Raw genomic sequence first — 17028 nt, 5'->3', positions numbered from 1 at the left:
CACTAAAGGCTACAAAGTTTCAATTATAGAAGATAAATAAATCCCAACAAAAAATGGCGGAAGGACGGAGCTGAAGAGAGCAGGAGGTTTGGATTGCCCCTGGCGATGGAGGAAGCCAACCAAGCTCCTGCAGCCCTGGCCTGCCTTGGCCTCTGCTACAAAGTTTCAATTATAGAAGATAAATAAATCCCAACAAAAATGGCTGCGGCCATGGAGTGAGCAGGAGGCTTGGCTCCGCTCAAGGCTACGAAGTTTCAATTATAGAAGATAAATAAATCCCAGATACCAGGGCCTCCACTTGGGTCGCCAGGGGGCGTGGCTGGCCTGCAAACCACCACAGGCCCCTCGCCCAGGCCGCCTCACGCCCCAAGGGAACCCCCACCCTGATCCGGGACACCCTTCAGGGCAAACCAGCTGGCCCCCACCCGTGCACCAGGCCTCTATCCTATCTAATAAAAGGATAATATGCAAATTGACCATCACTCCAACACACAAGATGGCTACCCCCATGTGGTCAAAGATGACTGCCCCCATGTGGACACAAGATGGCCACCACAAGATGGCCAGCAGGGGAGGGCAGTTGGGAGGGACCAGGTCTGCAAGGGAGGGCAGTTAGGAGGGACCAGGCCTGCAAGGGAGGGCAGTTGGGGGTGATCAAGCCTGCAGGGGAGGGCAGTTAGGGGTGACCAGGCCGGCAGAGGAGGGAAGTTGGAGGCGACCGGGCCTGCAGGGAAGGGCAGTTGAGGGGGACCAGGCCTACAGGGGAGGGCAGTTAGGGGTGACCAGGCCTGCAGGGGAGAGCCTAAACGGGCAGTCGGACATCCCTCGAGAGGTCCCAGATTGGAGAGGGTGCAGGCTGGGCTGAGGGACACACACACACACACACACACACACCCCGGGCATGAATTTCATGCACCGGGCCTCTAGTCTTTTTAGAAAAGTTTTCAATAAAATAATCAGAGAAGGGAAAAAGTAAAAAGCTCTAAAGAAATGAAGGAAATATGTCAACATATTTAACTATCTCTAGATGCTAGTTACAAGCATTTTTAAAATTCTTTATATTCTTCTGCACTTAATCTATAATAATAATAAAAGCATAATATACAAATAGACCAAATGACCGAACAGCAGAATGACTATCCGGATGACCTTCCAGACGACCACACTGACACGTGGGTGTGCCAGCCAAGGTGGGTGTGATGCGATTGGTCAGAGAGGCCACTGCCATCACCCCACGATCGCCCCACAGAAGGTGGCCCAGGCCACCGGTGCAACCGATGGGGGCAGGGGGGAGGGTGCTCCGCGATCACTCCACAGAGGGAGGCCCAGGCCAGCCAAGCAATCCCACCCCACCCCTGTCACCCACAGAGGGAGGTGACCAGTGGCAGGGAGGGGGGCAGTGCTGCACAGATTGCAAGCAGCGGTGGGGGGGGGGGTGGGGGGGGGGCCAGCTGCCAGCAGTCAGGGGAACGAAAGCCCTGATAGGCCCTGATCACCAGCCAGGCCTAGGGACCCGACCCGAGGGGTCCCAGATTGTGAGAGGGTGCAGGCCGGGCTGAGGGACACCCCCAACCCATGCATGAATGTCATACACCAGGCCTCTAGTTTTCTATAATAAAGAAATACTTTTCTATTTACTAAAAGAAATAAAGATTTTATCGCATCACTGGGCATATATATTCATTCATTTATTCATTTATTCATTATTTATTACAAGCCTGCTAGGTATTACTGAGCTTGCTGCTATTACTCTTATGCCTACAGGCTCTAATCCTAACCTGAACCATCACCCTAACCCTGAGTTTGACCAAGCAGTGCTAGGGACAATGAGAGACAAGTGACAAAACAAGACCCTTACTTCCAAGCAAGTTGAGGGAAAGAAACTGCCATTCGCCATCGGCCCCTTCTGTGCGCCAAGTCCTGAGCTGGATATATGTTGTCATGTAATCCACACTACCACTGTGTTTGGAAACAGCTTCATGTCTTTTATAAGAGAGCAAATTTATCAGCAAGCAAGCACAGCTTTCCTCCTACAGGGGATTCTGGGGTTCATTCTTTCTGGGGTGCAATCCCCTGTATAATTTCCAAGGATCCATAGTTTCCCTCAAACTCCCTCTTTCCTCCTCTACTAGTCCACAGTTCCACTCCCTCCTAAAGGTCACATTGAAGGCATGTGTGAAGGAAAAACAATAACCCCTCTCAATCAGGAATCCCTATGTCCAATGCTGAGCCCTTGATTTATCACCTAAGTCATTTACTGGTTCCTGGAATTACCAGAGCTGCTTCTCATTGTTACTTCATGACCACATGGTTTCCGCCTCTCATTGTCTAGGTTATTGTTCTCCAGGGAATCACAAATGCTTATCTCTGCATTTGAAACATCGTGCTGGCTCTCTTTCAACCCCCCACACAGTTGGTTTCATAAGATTTCCATGAGCCCCTCAACCCTCAGCACCATCCAGACTGTGCTGGCACAGCCCTGTCTGATCCAGCAGTGGCATGGTCAGGGCAGTGGACCAACTTCCAAATGTTGATCAGCTGGCAGCTAACTAATGCCAAAATTATGCTTCTGACGTCAGAGCTGTGCAGGAGGTAGAACCAGGCAGGCGACTGAGTGAAAGAAACATCCAGACTGAAGGAAACTGAATAGGACAACCACCCCTGGTATACAGTGGAGACCCCACTACTACCCTAATCCAGGCTTTGAATTCAGGGTCCCTGCTACTGATGGTCTTTTACTCATCTCTTTAAATAGTTCCCATGTCCTTAAGTGCTTTTGCTTTTTCACAACATCTCTTGATGTAATCTGGTCAGTAAAGCATGCGTGACTATCAGCTGCAGATGAACATAAATGAGCAATGTTTACTTGTATAAAGCTGAACACAAACACCTGGGGGAAAAAGTCTAGGGTTTCCCATACCTCCTCCATTGTCCTGCACATCCACAGTCACCACCGCTGCCCTGGCCAGCAGAAACCCAGGTGTGAGGCAATTGCCACCTGCATTTCCCACCTACATCAACCTTGCACTTAGAGTGCTGAGAGAACCTTAGAGAAAGAAGGTCTGATGCACAGGTAGCCGCTGCCCACCATCATTACATGTGTCTGACCCCTCATCTCCTTACCACCCTCTTTGGTTGTCCTGTTCCAATCCAATCCTTAGCCCATCCATCAGACTCTACCCAAATCTATCGCCTCCCCAAATCTATCGCCTGCACTCCATTACTATTGCCTCCTTCATTCTGACCTCCTCATCACATAAAAGCTCAGGTTCTGGTGCTAGACCACCTGGCTCCAAATTACTGGCTGTGTGTGCATAGATAAGTTACCTAACCTCTCTGAGCCTAGTTTCCTCATATGTAAAATGGGAATAATAATACCCATCTCAAAGGGCTGTGAGAATTAAGTTAATGCATGTAAAATACTTATCAAAGCGAAATGAGGTCAGTTAAAGATAATAATCACGACTTGCCAGATCAGTTCCAGGGGTAGGAAGCATTAAGTGCTTTTTACCCCATTCAAAATTATGTTTAAAGACTCAACCATGTTGTTGCATGTCATAATAATTTTAAAAAGTGACTCACTGAAAACTACCTAAGACATGATACCATTTTTATAAAGCTCAAAAACAAGCAAAACTAAACAATATTTTTTTTTTATGAAAACATGTGATAAACTATACCAGACTGACAAGTACTGAGTGCCTGGGTGCTACTGAGAGATTGCTAGATAATTTCTTCGGAGTAATATCAGTTACGTCCCTCTTGTTGGCTGTGCAGAACACAACCCTAAAGAGCAAATGGTGTTCTACTCTGCTGCTAAGGAACACACAATCATAATAACTACTGTTACTAGTGGTCATCCTCATCGGTGCCATGCACACCCTCCCAGCAAAAGGAAAAGAGGCATCTTAGAATGGCATGACATGGGGGTTCAGGTCACAGCTCCACTCCTTCTCTGCCGGGAACACATGGCTATTCAACCTGGGTAATCTCAGAGAATTTAACGAAGGGACAGTCTACCACAAGCATGTCAAACTTGTGGCCAGCTGACCTCATGCCTGCTGGCTGCAAGTCTGACATGCTTGGTCTACAGAGATGCATCAGGGAACAGGGAATTCAGCAAGGTTTGTTGTTGGTGTCCTGACCTTAAAGGAGGATGTGGGGAGTAGTGATGGAAAGTCCAGAAACAGGACCAATGAGACTTTCCATCACTACTCCCCACATCCTCCTTTAAGGTCAGGACACCAACAACAAATCTCAATAGGCCCTTAGAACAAAACACATTCAGTGATGACAGCGTGGATAGCTTGGGCTCTTTCATGCTGAATATAGTGGGAGGAAACACTTGCAGTTTTTACCTCCTCATCTTTTAACTGTCTTTCTGGCTCTCTGCTTATTTCTACTTTTCTGGTGATGCTGCACAAAAATAGTGCTGGCTATAAGCCCAATCTATCTCTAACAGAAATCGGTAGAACAAGAGCAAATGTTATCAAATAATAAGCTGTGCATATTGGCACCTTGGTTTGACTGGCATTGCAGAATGTCCCATCTTAATTTCTTGTCATCTTTCCTCACCAATATGACACCTGCATTCCTTGCCAGAACACTTAGCACCTCAGCCATGCTGCTAAGAACAGAATTAAGTGGCAGATACATCAAGTCACTAACAACTGGTGGTGCCCTTAGGAGCAGCAGAAAGATGATCATGACAAAGCAGGATAACAATGATGATGAAAAGGAGGAATTCAGTGCAATAAAATGACCCAGGATTTCTTTACTTGATACTTAGAAAATCCTATCTCAAACATATGGCCAACTCCACACTGTGAGCTCCGCCTTGGGCTGGATTTTCTATCCTGTCTCTCAGTCTCTAGGGACACTCATCAGCTGCTTGTATCTGAGTATTTCCTCTCTACTCCTTTCATGTACAAGTAACTGCAAGCAGATAGCAGGCCAGAAAAACAAAAAAGCTAGATAAGCATAGGATTGATGACAGTCAGAGAAGATAACAGAAAAACTCGAGATTCCTATCCAGGCCCTGGCTTATCACAGGCACTCAATAAATATTTGTTGAATTGAGTAAAAAGAGTTGTTAGGAAATTTAATTAGAAGATTTTTAAGGTGCCTGGCCAGTGTGTCTCAGTGGTTGAGCGCTGACCTATGAACCAGGAGGTCACTATTGGATTCCCAGTCAGGTCACATGCCTGGTTTGTGGGCTCGATCCTCAGTAGAAAGCATGCAAAAGGCAGCCAATCGATGATCTTCTCTCATCATTGATGTTTCTATCTCTCTCTCCTTCTCCCTTCCTCTCTGAAACTAATAAAAATATATTTTTAAAAAAAATTTTTTTAAAAGAAGACTTTTAAGGCTTCCTACCCTGATATTCTATAATTCCTCAGCACAAAATGGTAGAAAGTTTGGAGAAGACACAGAAGGTATTTGCTCAAACTTATCAGGAACATGAAAGGGAAGTTGGAAAGAATTCATCTCAGGCTAATATGGGTCCCAAAAGAGTAACTAGGACTGTTCCAAACTGTCACACCCAGGATGATCTGGGATGGTCCCAGGCGATGTTCCAAAATTCCCACCCAGAGTCCAAGGAGACTAGAAAGCAATTCTCTTAGGATTTAAGATGCACTCAAGATCTGAAGTGAAATTAGGCCTTACTTATTTAGGGAGCCTGAGAAAGGGAGTGTATGTTGGTGGGGTAGTAATATTCTGTTTTGAGGTCCTAGATTTTATGATTTTTTGGTGTGTGTGTGTTTGTTTTTTTCAGTATTATAGAAACACACAGTTCAAGGCAGGAAAGCTTCCTAAAAATCCAGCCTCCAGCCCCACGGAGGAACTCCTTCTGCAGCATCCCTAACAGAAGGTCATCCAGATTCTGGTGGCAGGAAGCTCACTTTCTCCAGAGGCAGCGGTATTGCTGCTGGACAGCTCCCACATGGGCAGGTTCTTCCTTCCCTTCACGCCTGATCTCTAACTTCTCCCCATTCATGCCACAGACACTGTGCCTATTCCCTGATCCTGGGGGCAGCTCTCCTGCTACCTGAAGTCAGGAATCATTTTTCTCCCATTTTTCACTCCTTCCAGAAGACGTCCTTCAATCCTTCAACTGCAGAGACGCGGTTTGCAATCTCTCAATGTGCTGTTCCCTTGACAGTATTCTCTAATGGTCACGGTTCATAAAATAGGCTGGCGGAGTCCAGTGCTGCAGAGTTGGATGCGGTGGTCCTGGCATGGCCTGGCTTTCACAGAGCACAGTGGGACTGTTTCTTCCCATTCATTTCTAAATTATCACCACCATCTGTTTAATCATCTATTCTAGAATGGTGCCCAAAATTGACCATTAAGATAAATGGTTCCAAAATGAACTATCAAACAAAATAGAGACAGACTCACAGATAGAGAGCAGGCAGATAGCTCTTGTGGGGGTAGGGGTGTTGGAGGATAGAGGGAGTGAGCACAATGAAAAAAAAAAGAGATAACTCATGGACATGGACAACAGTGTTGTGATTGCAGGGGGGAGGGATGGGTGGTGGTGGAAGAGGGCATAGAGGGGATAAATGGTTATGGATAAAATAATAATAATAATAATAATAATAATAATAATAATAATAAATGGTTACTTAGGTTCCAGGATCCTCTTTCACTACTTCCTGATCCTTATTTGCTTGTCTTCTGCTGGCCTGTTCATCTCCGATGCTACCAATTCATATATTACACTGCTCTTTATGGTGACTGGTCTGCACTGGGTAGGGAAATACCCAGGTTTTCCCTAACTTTCTCAAATATTTCTTCCTTCTCACCATGAATCCTCAAGCTGCCTGGCACATAGAGACTCTAAATAAAGAATGAATAAATGCATGTCAAATGTTGCCTACAGACGGTCACACCAGTCTGTAGAACACCCTCCACTATCACAGGAGCCTGTTCTTTTAGTCTCCTGGGCCATGGCCTAGAATAGAGCATTTCTTCCATCAGTATCATCCACCTAATCTAGCTATTCATTTTCAGTTTCCCTTCTTTCCCAAAGCCACGGCTGAGGAGAAGGGTGGCAAACACTATCTGACATGTTCCGTTCTTCAGTTTCCCTCTCCAGCCTTCACTGCCTCCAGAACAGTTCTGTTCTAGGTTTTGTTTCCAACAGTCCTCATATGTGAACTTGTAGCCAGCAGAGTTAGGAAGTGACAGAGTGGGCATGACTAGTTGGTAAACTCTGCAGCCTGCCAGGTACCCACACTCCAGGTGAGCACAGGCCCCCGGGAGAGAGGCAGCAAGCATCCCAGAACAGTTCTTCCCACCGAAAGTGGCAACAGGACTACTGCCTCCCACCTGCCAGAACCTGGGAGAACTTTCTCTGTTCTCAGGAGCCCAGGGTGCCGTGCTTGCGACCACCCTCTGGGAAGCAAAAGAGCCTGCATCTAGCATATTCCTTCAGTGGTAATGTGCTGTTTCTCCTTTTTCATGACCTTCCTCTCAGACCCTCTTGGGTTTCATTCCTCTTCACCAGCGGAAGTCTTTGCCTTTTTAATTGCTTCCAATCTATTTTATCCCATCTCTACTTAACAAGTCAGAATGAAGAAAAGTGTTCTTCCAACTCCCTCACTTTCTATTCTAAAGAAAAGATGAGCATGCATTAGCTGCAGAGATGTGATAAACATACCAAAAAGAAAAAAAAATGAAACCTTCATGTCCCCAGGGATCCCAATTTTTTCTGGCTCTAAAAGAACTGAGAGTCCATTATGGGTCCCCATGAAAAGTTTTCCTGTAAATTGATTTAGAAAATGCCTGGTTTTATGCCTGTTCATGTACCAGGGAAAAGGTGCTTTTAAAACTGCTTAGCCCCTAGATGGCTAAATTACCTAGATCAATCACGGGTTATTTAGCCCATCTCCTTACCCAAGACAGATGGGAATACTTCTACTGAATAAAGACCTGTACAAAAGAAGTCTTGTATTCTATCCTTCAGCTCAAAGTCTTACGTACAAAGTTTAGAAGTTTTTCTTTGAATATTATCCAAATTTTTTTTGTTGGAGCTTAAGATCTCTTGTCATTTTTCTAGTCTCCAGTGGATATCATAAAGGAAAAAAAACAGACACTATTCTATGCCTATTTGTTCACAGCCTTCTTCTTGGAGCTCTTCAGGGCTCCTCATTCTATTCAACATCCTTCCAAGCATTTGATGACTGCTCTTAAATCCCCTTTACCACCTGCCCATCACCATCCACCTGTCCCTTTACATCTGCCTCCCCTGTGGCTCTTTCAAATGTAGTGCTTGCCTCGCCTGACACCTCTTCAAGAACTTAATCAGCATGTTCAAGAAGTAACCAGGGCTGTCCAGCAAAGACAGTGCTGAATATATAGCTCCTCTCTGTAACTGACTAATTCTCCTATAAAATGCACAGACACAAGATGAAGATTCTGAAAGCCCTAGGCACTAATTCTTATTTTCCACACAAACACTGGCCAGGCTCCAGCCCCACTAGGAGACAGAGAACAGAGTTCTCATCGCTGTGAGGGTCCAGAGAGCCCTGGGCATCAGTTAGGAGGACCTAGTCCTGGGCCCAGCTCTGCCACTGACACCCATACGCAACTTTCTCCCATCTCAACCCTGCTTCCTAAGCAGACCACAGCACGCATTCGCCTGGATTACTTCTGGGGCTCTTCTGGCTCTCACATTCTATGATTCTCTGATTAGGCAGAGACTTCTCCTCTCCCTCCTTAAAAGGCATAGACCACTATACATATATACATATACCATGCTTTTGGCATGTCTCCCTCCACCAACCTCTACGGCCAGCACCACCTACTAGTAGAAACACTCAGAAACCAGGGTTTCTCAATCTGTTTATTTTATTATCATTGTCCTTACCCCCAATAAAACTTTTTATACTTTTTTCCTTAATCATCCACCCAATGAAATTTTAGTAATTCAAATATACGATATATCTGTTTACATGCTGTATGTACGATAAAGCTGTGCTTAATGCATAAAGGAGCAAGTTTTTTGCTTCCCCCAGCACCAATTGGTGGCGCTATTACCTCCCTTGGAAATATATAACCTAGACTGAGCTGAAGGCTGCCTCTTGAGTGATACAAGTGGAGTTATTTGACCCAAACTCCAAAAGCCAAAAACATATTCACAAGCCACAGGTTTTAAAAATTATCCAATACACAAGCCAGAGTGTAATCACTCAGAGTTCCCATTTCCCCAAAGGAAACAGCAGGGTCTCCAGCCCTCCTCCCCAGGCCACGCTCCCCGGTTCCAGGCGCAGTCCTGGTCTTCGGAGCCTGGGACCTTCCCCTCTGCCGGCAGATCCCACTTCCAGCTCCCACTCCACTCACAGGAATCCCAGAAGTAACAATGGGACTGATGGGAACGCGATGAACAATGGCTGATGATGTTCCAGGAATCATTAGAATCCACTACAAGGGCAGAAACACCCCCGGCCTCTGGCAGGGGTGGAGGCTCATTCCAACTCCCTTGCATCAGCCCAGATCCCCTCCACCGTCCCCTGCGGGACATGCCCCTTCACCTTACCTTGGCACGCTGGCCAAATAGGTCACGAGTTTCCGAAGGTCTTCCTGTCTTATTCTGTCATGATTGCTGCGAGCAGGGAAGGTCAGGATGGGCCCACCTCGTTTATCCCGGCCCCCTGCAGGGAGGGAGAGGGGTGAGTATGAGAAAACCAGCCAGAAAGCGTGCTGCAGAGGCTAAGAGTTCCATCTGCGTGCTGGAAGAAACAGGCAGGAGCATGGTGCCCAGAGAAGCCTGGTCACCTCGGACAGGGGCATGGGATTTGGCTGTGGTAACACCTGTGACCTTGGGCGAGTCTTTTGACTTCTCTGATGCCTCATCTGCAAAATGCAGATGAAAATAAAAATGACCACATTACAGGGCTGCTGTAAGGATGGATGATGGCATGTGGGGAAGCACTTTGAAAAATAAAGCTCGTTACTAATGTGAAATAATAGTGAAGGCGGTGTAACTATTCTTATTGAGAAAGCAAGCCCTTGACAGTCTTTGGAAATTTAACCTCCAATGTACTTCCCCTCACAGGGCTCTGTGAGGTGGGAGTGCTCGGGATTAACTGACTACCGTGGTAAGAGCCCCTGAAGCATCCAGCCGGGCATCGCTGCTGGGAGGTTTTAGATTCATAGAAAAGACATTGCTTTCTACACAGTCCAGGACCTGCCTGCCTGAGGTGCCACCTGTCCCTCCTGCTGGAGGAGCACATGAATCTTTATTAGAAACCAAGATTCTCAAGGTCTTAACCGCTACATATGCATTGCACACACTATGAATGTTTTCTACATATCACATTTTTTAAAAAGCTGGAAGGAGTACACTGAAATGATGAGAAGTGCTGTTATTAGAAGGCTGGGGTTTGACATGATGGCCCTTTCTTTTCTCTCTTTTCCAAGCTTCCTACTCACTATTTACTCTATGAGCTTAAATTTTATTTAAATTTTTAAGTTCATGAAGGGGTGGTATGATTAGGAAGCAGGGCCAAGTTTCTCAGGAGAGTTAGATGGGGACAAAGCTAAGGTGCGCCAACCATGACTTTACAGGTACCGACTATCACACAAAGAAAACCTCTGTGTCCTGATCACAGACCCCCACCCCACACGCTTGTCAGGCAGCCTCTCACATCCTCCAGAGCAGGGCCCACAAGGGAATCTAATGTAAGAGGGAGGGAAGGTTGGTATGCCCATGCCCCTCCCCCTACCCCCAGGGAAAGAAGCTTAAAGCTTAGCCCTTGGAAAAAGGATCTCTTGCAAGCAAAGGTAGAGCCCAAGTGTGAGTGCATGAATGTTTCCCTGTGATTGTGGGGTCCTGAAGTCACACAGACAGAGGGGAGGCTCAATAAAAAAAAAAACAAAAAACAAAAAACAAAAAAAAAAACACAATCCATTCCAGAAGAGAGGAAATAAGGAGGCTGCAAGGAGAAAAGGATCACATAAGATCAGGGCCACTAAGAAACGTGCTCTGAGGAAAAACTGTCTCCGCACTGCCCCCTCCCCCAGCCCTGCACCAGGGCAGACTTGTGTGGAATCCAGGCCCCCAGCTCCAGACCTTCCATATCGTACACCCTGGTTCTTTGTACAAATAACCACCCTCAGCTGCCTTCCAGGTAAAGGAAAGGAAGCAAAAGGACTGAATGGAAGGTTTCCTGAGAGCCAGGAGGTCCCCACACTCTCGACCTTCCCCTCCAGCTTTTCCCTCACTCAAAGGGTTTTCACTCAGGTGGTGCTTTTAAAGGCGGCAACTGTTGCCTTCCTTCCTGACTGCCATGGACAGCTTAAGAGAAGAGTCATGGGAAAAAGGGAGCCCAGGCTGGTCTGGTTGGCAAAGGCTAACTAAGCAGTTTGGAGGGCTGTTGGCAGTGTCCTCCCTGAGCCAGAGCCAGTTCTGTCCTTGGAGACAGAAGTTTCACAAAATCACGGCTGGGAAAGGGTCCAGATGGCAGGGGAGGGGAGTGAGGGGAGAAAGCCTGAGGCAATACAATCCCCTCCCTTCAGGAAGTATAGATAAGGAGTCAGGAGGGGGCAGCAGGATCAAGCCAGATATTTTTCAGAAAGGATAGGACCTTCCAAGATTATAGGAAGAAGAGGAGGAATAAGCACAGAGGAAGAGAATCACTATGCTGGCAAGAGTGGGGCAAGGGATGGAGCAAGGTCTCAGAGCAGGTACGAGAGCAGCTGGGGGTCCTACAGCAGGCTAATAGAATGCAAAGAGGGAGGAGGAAACAGGAAAGTATGGAGAGGGAGGGATTTGGCCTACACGGGGAACACAGTTCTTTAAATGAAATAGGAGATAAGATCACCTGCCAAGGGTCAGGGAGGCTTGAGGTGCTGGGAGAGAGGTGGAATGGGCCACGGTTGGCAAGTGTCCCAGAGAATGAAGACTGGGTGTGATATAGGCTTAAGGGAAGGTGGCAGGGTTTGGGAGCGTAGTGAGGGCTCTGCTGGAAGGTCTGGCCATGGTGCCCATGCCAGGCTCTAACATGAGCAAAGGCAGAGTGGAGCCAATGCCTGGAGTGGAGCAGGGACCACTGAGGGTAGGAAACATCCTGCTGGATTATGAGCTCCCAGGAAAGAGGGAACGGCATGCTTTGTTCATCTGCTATCCATATTCTCCCAACTGAGAGGGGATTGTCAGAAAGGGTCAAAGGTAAGAGCTGCAGGCCACAGGCAGATATGTCAGGGTCAAGGTCTTGGATGTGCATGGCCATGGCAGGGAGGTGGAGAGCTGAGCAACCGCAAAGCTATAGAATTCGATCGATAACTGACATGGGTGCTAAAGTTACAGACGGGGAAGGCAGGGATGAAAAATGAGAACCCCCTCCTGAAGTCAGTGTGCATTAGGGCAGTGGGCCCCAGAGGGTGGGAGGCAAAAGTGGCCAAGTTTTGAAAAGGTAATGGAGATGGTGGCAGGAACTTCCAAAGCACCGTTCCCTTGCTTATCAAGTACCTGCTGTTTGTCTACTTGTGCAAGGCTTTGGTGATAGAAGCTGCAGGACAGGAGTGTAGAGAATAAAGAGGGAAGGGTTGCTTTGATGTTCTAGAGCCGGCACTGACTCCCTTCCACTGGGGCAGGGCCAGTCAGGGCTGCGGAGGAGGCGGGGTGGGAGCAGGGAGAGTTAAGGCTTCCCTGACCGAGGTGGAGGGGAATGTTGCTTATGTTTTTCTCAGGGGGAGTCAGGGCCAGCAGATCAGGGTAGTTTTGGGGGAAGACAAGAAAAGCACATCTAAAGAATCATACTGAAGTTTGGGCCAAGTAACTTTAGTTCTGCCAGATGTTCATGGATATCGTAATAATTTTAAGGGGAATGTTCTCATGTGCTCCACGGATATGTGCTTTAATAACATGGCAGATTTCTAAGAGGGGGGCTGCATTATGCAGTATTTCCCAAACGTATCTGAGAGTAGAACCCCATTTTCTCTTTTGAGGATCACTGTTGTTCCATGGAACACGTTTTGAGAGACACAGCCCTAGAGCACACAAGACTGTGCCACAGCAGCACAGGTTCCCTGGGAACCATGGCAGAGAGGGACGTCAGGAGGTGGCCAAAAGGGGAGTGTGAGCACACAGGAAGGTAACAGGATGCAATGGACCCTGCACAAGAAGGTTGGATAAAAGGGATAGTAGGTACTGTGAGTGGGAGGCATAACACACAACGGAAACCAGGGGGAGGGCCCAGGGGGAGCTTATGAATGACGGAGCAGGATGGGACCTGGCTGGGACAAAAAGGCTCTATGAGGCAGTCCCAGATCCCGTCACACACATGCACACGCCCACGTGCAGAAGCCGCTGGGCTGGACTGGATTATTCTAAATGTGCGTTCCCATGGCAGCACTGCGTTCCTGTACCCTGGCCCTGCTGGGGGCCCAGCATAGGAGGGCGGGCACAATCAACAGTTTTGTTTTTCTGCTCACTGCCTTCCTACAGTCCTTTCTTCTCAGAAACAAATACAACTGCTACCCTGCGTTATCTAATTCTGGGTTTCTTTAATTTGTCTTATTTTGTGTTTTGTCTTCTAAAAGCTCAGGATACAAGGAGCTTTTTTATTTATTTTTGTGTTTTAGATGCAGGCAGTCATCTCCCTGGGGCTCCCAGCATCCCTCCCAGGCACGGAAGGACAATGTTCCCTAAGCCCTTGGGCATGAATAAGACTTATTCCACGCTGCTCGACCGACACGGGCACATGGGCGTGAGCTGTGCAGAGCCTTGGTCCTGCTCTGGGAAGCATCTACCTGCTTCACGCTGACTAGATGCCTTCCTGGCACCTTGCTTACGGTGCTCCATTAGGACAACTCCCTATACTTAGTCAGCTCTTCTCGGGGGCTGGCTGGGCCCTGCCCCAGAGGTCCAGCTGAATCACACGGGGGAAAAATAAACCACGGACAATCAAGCAGGAGTTGCCATGTCAAAGTGTACCATGTCCACATTCATATACCCCAAACTGATGTGGAACAAGATGGGGCTCAAAGACTATGCTTTAAAGCCAGGAAGGCCTCCTGGAGGAGGCAAAGTGGGAACTGACTTGGAAAGGGGAAGAGAGGCTCAGACTAGGTATGGGGAAGGCACTCCAGGTAGAGGAAGCACCAGGACTAGGAGGATACCCAGGGGACAAGGAGGACATCAGGTTATAGGCTCAGGCCATAAAGAAGAAGAAAAGATTGGGCTCCCCAGAGGGCTCTGGGCCATGTCCTGGGAGGCCAGATGATGGGCAGCAGCAAAATTAGAGGCCGAATGCTGCCCAGTGGCCGCCAGGACTTCTCAAGATCTTCCCTCGTGCCCAGCAAGCACTCAGATACAAGTTTGCAAAGGCTTTGGAGGTTGTCTTAGCTCCGTCTCCACTCCTGCTAAAATCGCTGCCACGTGATCTTGCCCAGGGATCAGCCTGTGTTTCACTCATCTTCAGGGACAAGGGCTCACTACCCAACAGACAGACAAGCACCTAACACTGATGGGACAAGCAGCTTCCTGGTAACGCTCCTTTACCAGCAACAACAATAATGAAGTCCTGGTAGTAGTAGTAGTATTAGTACTAATCATAGTAATATGGAATGCACATGGTACCTTGCAAAGGCTTACATACTTGCATCTCATACTCTGTCCTCACCTCCCACTCCGAGACGCTGAATCACTGGACTTGCTTCTTCCCTCTGGTCAGGTGGGAGACACCTGCTGCTTGGTTACCCTCTCCATCCCTCCCTTCCCTCCCTTCTGGCAGTCACCCATCAGCCAGACCAGCACTGCCTGGGCAGGGAACCCCTGCACTGTGGGACAGTGCTGGTTCTTTCCCTGTCATTCTGCTGCCACTCCTTGTAGATGACCAGGATCATCCAGAAGCCAAAGTCAGTCCACATGGCTTAAGCACTTGAGCAGGTTTCTTTAAATGTGATCCTGGGCTCTTCACTTTGCCATCCCCCAACCGTGCCAGAGATTCTGATCCAGGAGGCATATATGAAGCCCTAGAACTGGCACCCAGAGTGATGCTGGTGCACCTTAGAGTTTGGCTTCAATTACATCAGGAGTCACCACACTTTTTCTTAAAGGGCCAGATAGTTAATATGTTAGGCTTATGGCCATCTATCTCTGCCGGAACTATTTCTCACTAGACTTGTCCCCAAACATACCAGGCCCTAATTCCTGGGAACTGTGCATGTTACCTTATTTGGAAAAAGAATTTTTGCAGATGTGATTAAGTTAAGAAACTTGCGATGGGAAGATTATCCTGGATTATCAGAGTGGGCCCTAAAGGCAATCACAGGTTTCCTCACCGTGAGGCAGAGGGAGATCTGACATGGACAGAATTGCAGAAGGCACTGTGAGCATGGAGACAGAGGTGGGAATGATGCAGCCACAAGCCCAAGAATGCTGACAGCCACCAGAGCTGAAGAGGCAAGAAACAAACTCTCCCCTCGAGCTCTGGAGGTAGCATAGCCCTGCCGATACCCTGATTTCAGCCCAGTACACTGATTTTGGACTTCTGGCCTCCATAACTGCAAAAGAATAAATAAATTTCTGTTGTTGTAAGCCATCCAGTTTCTGGCAACTTGTTATAGTAGCAAAAGGAAACAAATACACTGCCTAAACACATGCACATGGCTGCATTTCAATAAGTTTATTTACGAAAAAACAAGTGGTTGATCTACAAGCTATAGTTTGCTGAGTCCTGAATTAGACTTTAAAAGGCCCAGGTGCACAAGATGGGTTGGAGAGAGATGTCAGAAATAAATATTTGGAAGTCACTATTCAGAAAAATAAATATATAGATACAAACACTCACTTGAGCTCCCTTTGCCAGGAAGGAGAGATAAGAAGGATATAGAGCTCAGTGGATTAAGCATGATCCCATGGACCAAGAGGTTCCAGGTTCAATTCCCAGTCAGGGCACATGCCCGGGGTTGCGGGCTCAATCCCCAGTAGGGGATGCGCAGGAGGTAGCTGATAGATGTGTTTCTCTCCTCTCTCTCCCCCCCCCCCCCGCCCCACTTCCTCTCTCTCTAAAAATAAATAAAACACTTTTTTTAAAGGAGACAGAAAATTTTAATATCCTGTCCATGACCCATTCAGAGATGAACCAAATAAAACCTCTGGGAATTATGACGTGGACAGACCCCGCCAGGTGGAGCCTCTCTCCAAGGGGCTTCAGTGGCTCCTGTGGGCCCGATGGGCCTGGGAGCATGGACAGGGTGAGATGTATGTGTGTGGGGTGTGAGGTGGGGGGCACCCCCCTGTGGTTGTAAGCATCCTCCAGAACACCCAGCTGGAACCAGAGCTCCCCCTTCTCTTTCTGCCTCTGTAGAGAGGAAGCCGCTGCTTCCAGAATCCATTCCACCCGCACTTCTCTCCCACTAGCCCACAAAGAAGTGAATGCCACACATGTGTGTGTGCGTGTGCATGTGCATGTGTGTGCGTGCGCACACAGCTTCTCTGGGTCCATCGCAGAGAAAAGTTCCATAGACACTCACCGGAAACGAAGGCCACTTTTTCCTTTAGGATGGGAAGGACATCAGAAGCTTTCAAACCATCATTCCGAAAAGAACCTGTGGGACAACAAGACAAGGAATCAGGGTGAAAGAGGCCAGGTGGCAGAGTCCCTGGGCCCCACCCTCAGCCTCCCAACCACACCATGGGCGAGAAAGTCATATCCTGTTCAGGCCCTATAGCCCGGCCCAATGGAATAGGAGAGGGTCCACTTCTAGTACCAGCCCAGGGTCTGGTACACAGAAAACATGCAGCAAATATCTGAACAGGGTCATTAATATCAAGAGGGACCACAATGCCCTAAATCATTCTATTTGTCTTTCCTCTATGTGGCACAGCAACTGTGAGTCTTCATTCTGTGAACAGAGAAAGGAAACCGCAAAAAAATCCCCACATGGAAAGCGAAGTTGAATGTGATACCCTTCTCGGTGCCTCTCTCCCTCCCCTTCAACGTCGCCATCATCAGCCCTCAACAAGCAGGAGGTGAAAGACACCAATCTCCTGGGAAGAAAATGTACTCCCTT

General features: G+C 47.8%; 1 protein-coding gene across 24 annotated transcripts in view; it reads right to left on the bottom strand.

Annotated features, from left to right (window-relative positions):
* The window catches only part of KALRN (kalirin RhoGEF kinase), a gene marked incomplete at both ends in the record, with an annotated part of 667375 nt that overhangs the window by 438116 nt on the left and 212231 nt on the right, over positions 1–17028 (bottom strand). For all 24 annotated transcript variants that reach the window (XM_080657248.1, XM_080657225.1, XM_080657253.1 and 21 more), the window contains 2 exons: positions 9545–9659; positions 16489–16563. In XM_080657248.1, coding sequence (XP_080513374.1) covers positions 9545–9659; positions 16489–16563 — 190 coding nt within the window. The remainder of the gene's footprint in view (positions 1–9544; positions 9660–16488; positions 16564–17028) is intronic.

The sequence above is a fragment of the Plecotus auritus genome (genome assembly GCF_963455305.1).
Source record: "Plecotus auritus genome assembly, chromosome: 2".
Classification (NCBI taxonomy): domain Eukaryota; kingdom Metazoa; phylum Chordata; class Mammalia; order Chiroptera; family Vespertilionidae; genus Plecotus; species Plecotus auritus.
This window is presented reverse-complemented; position numbering and strand designations above follow the sequence as displayed.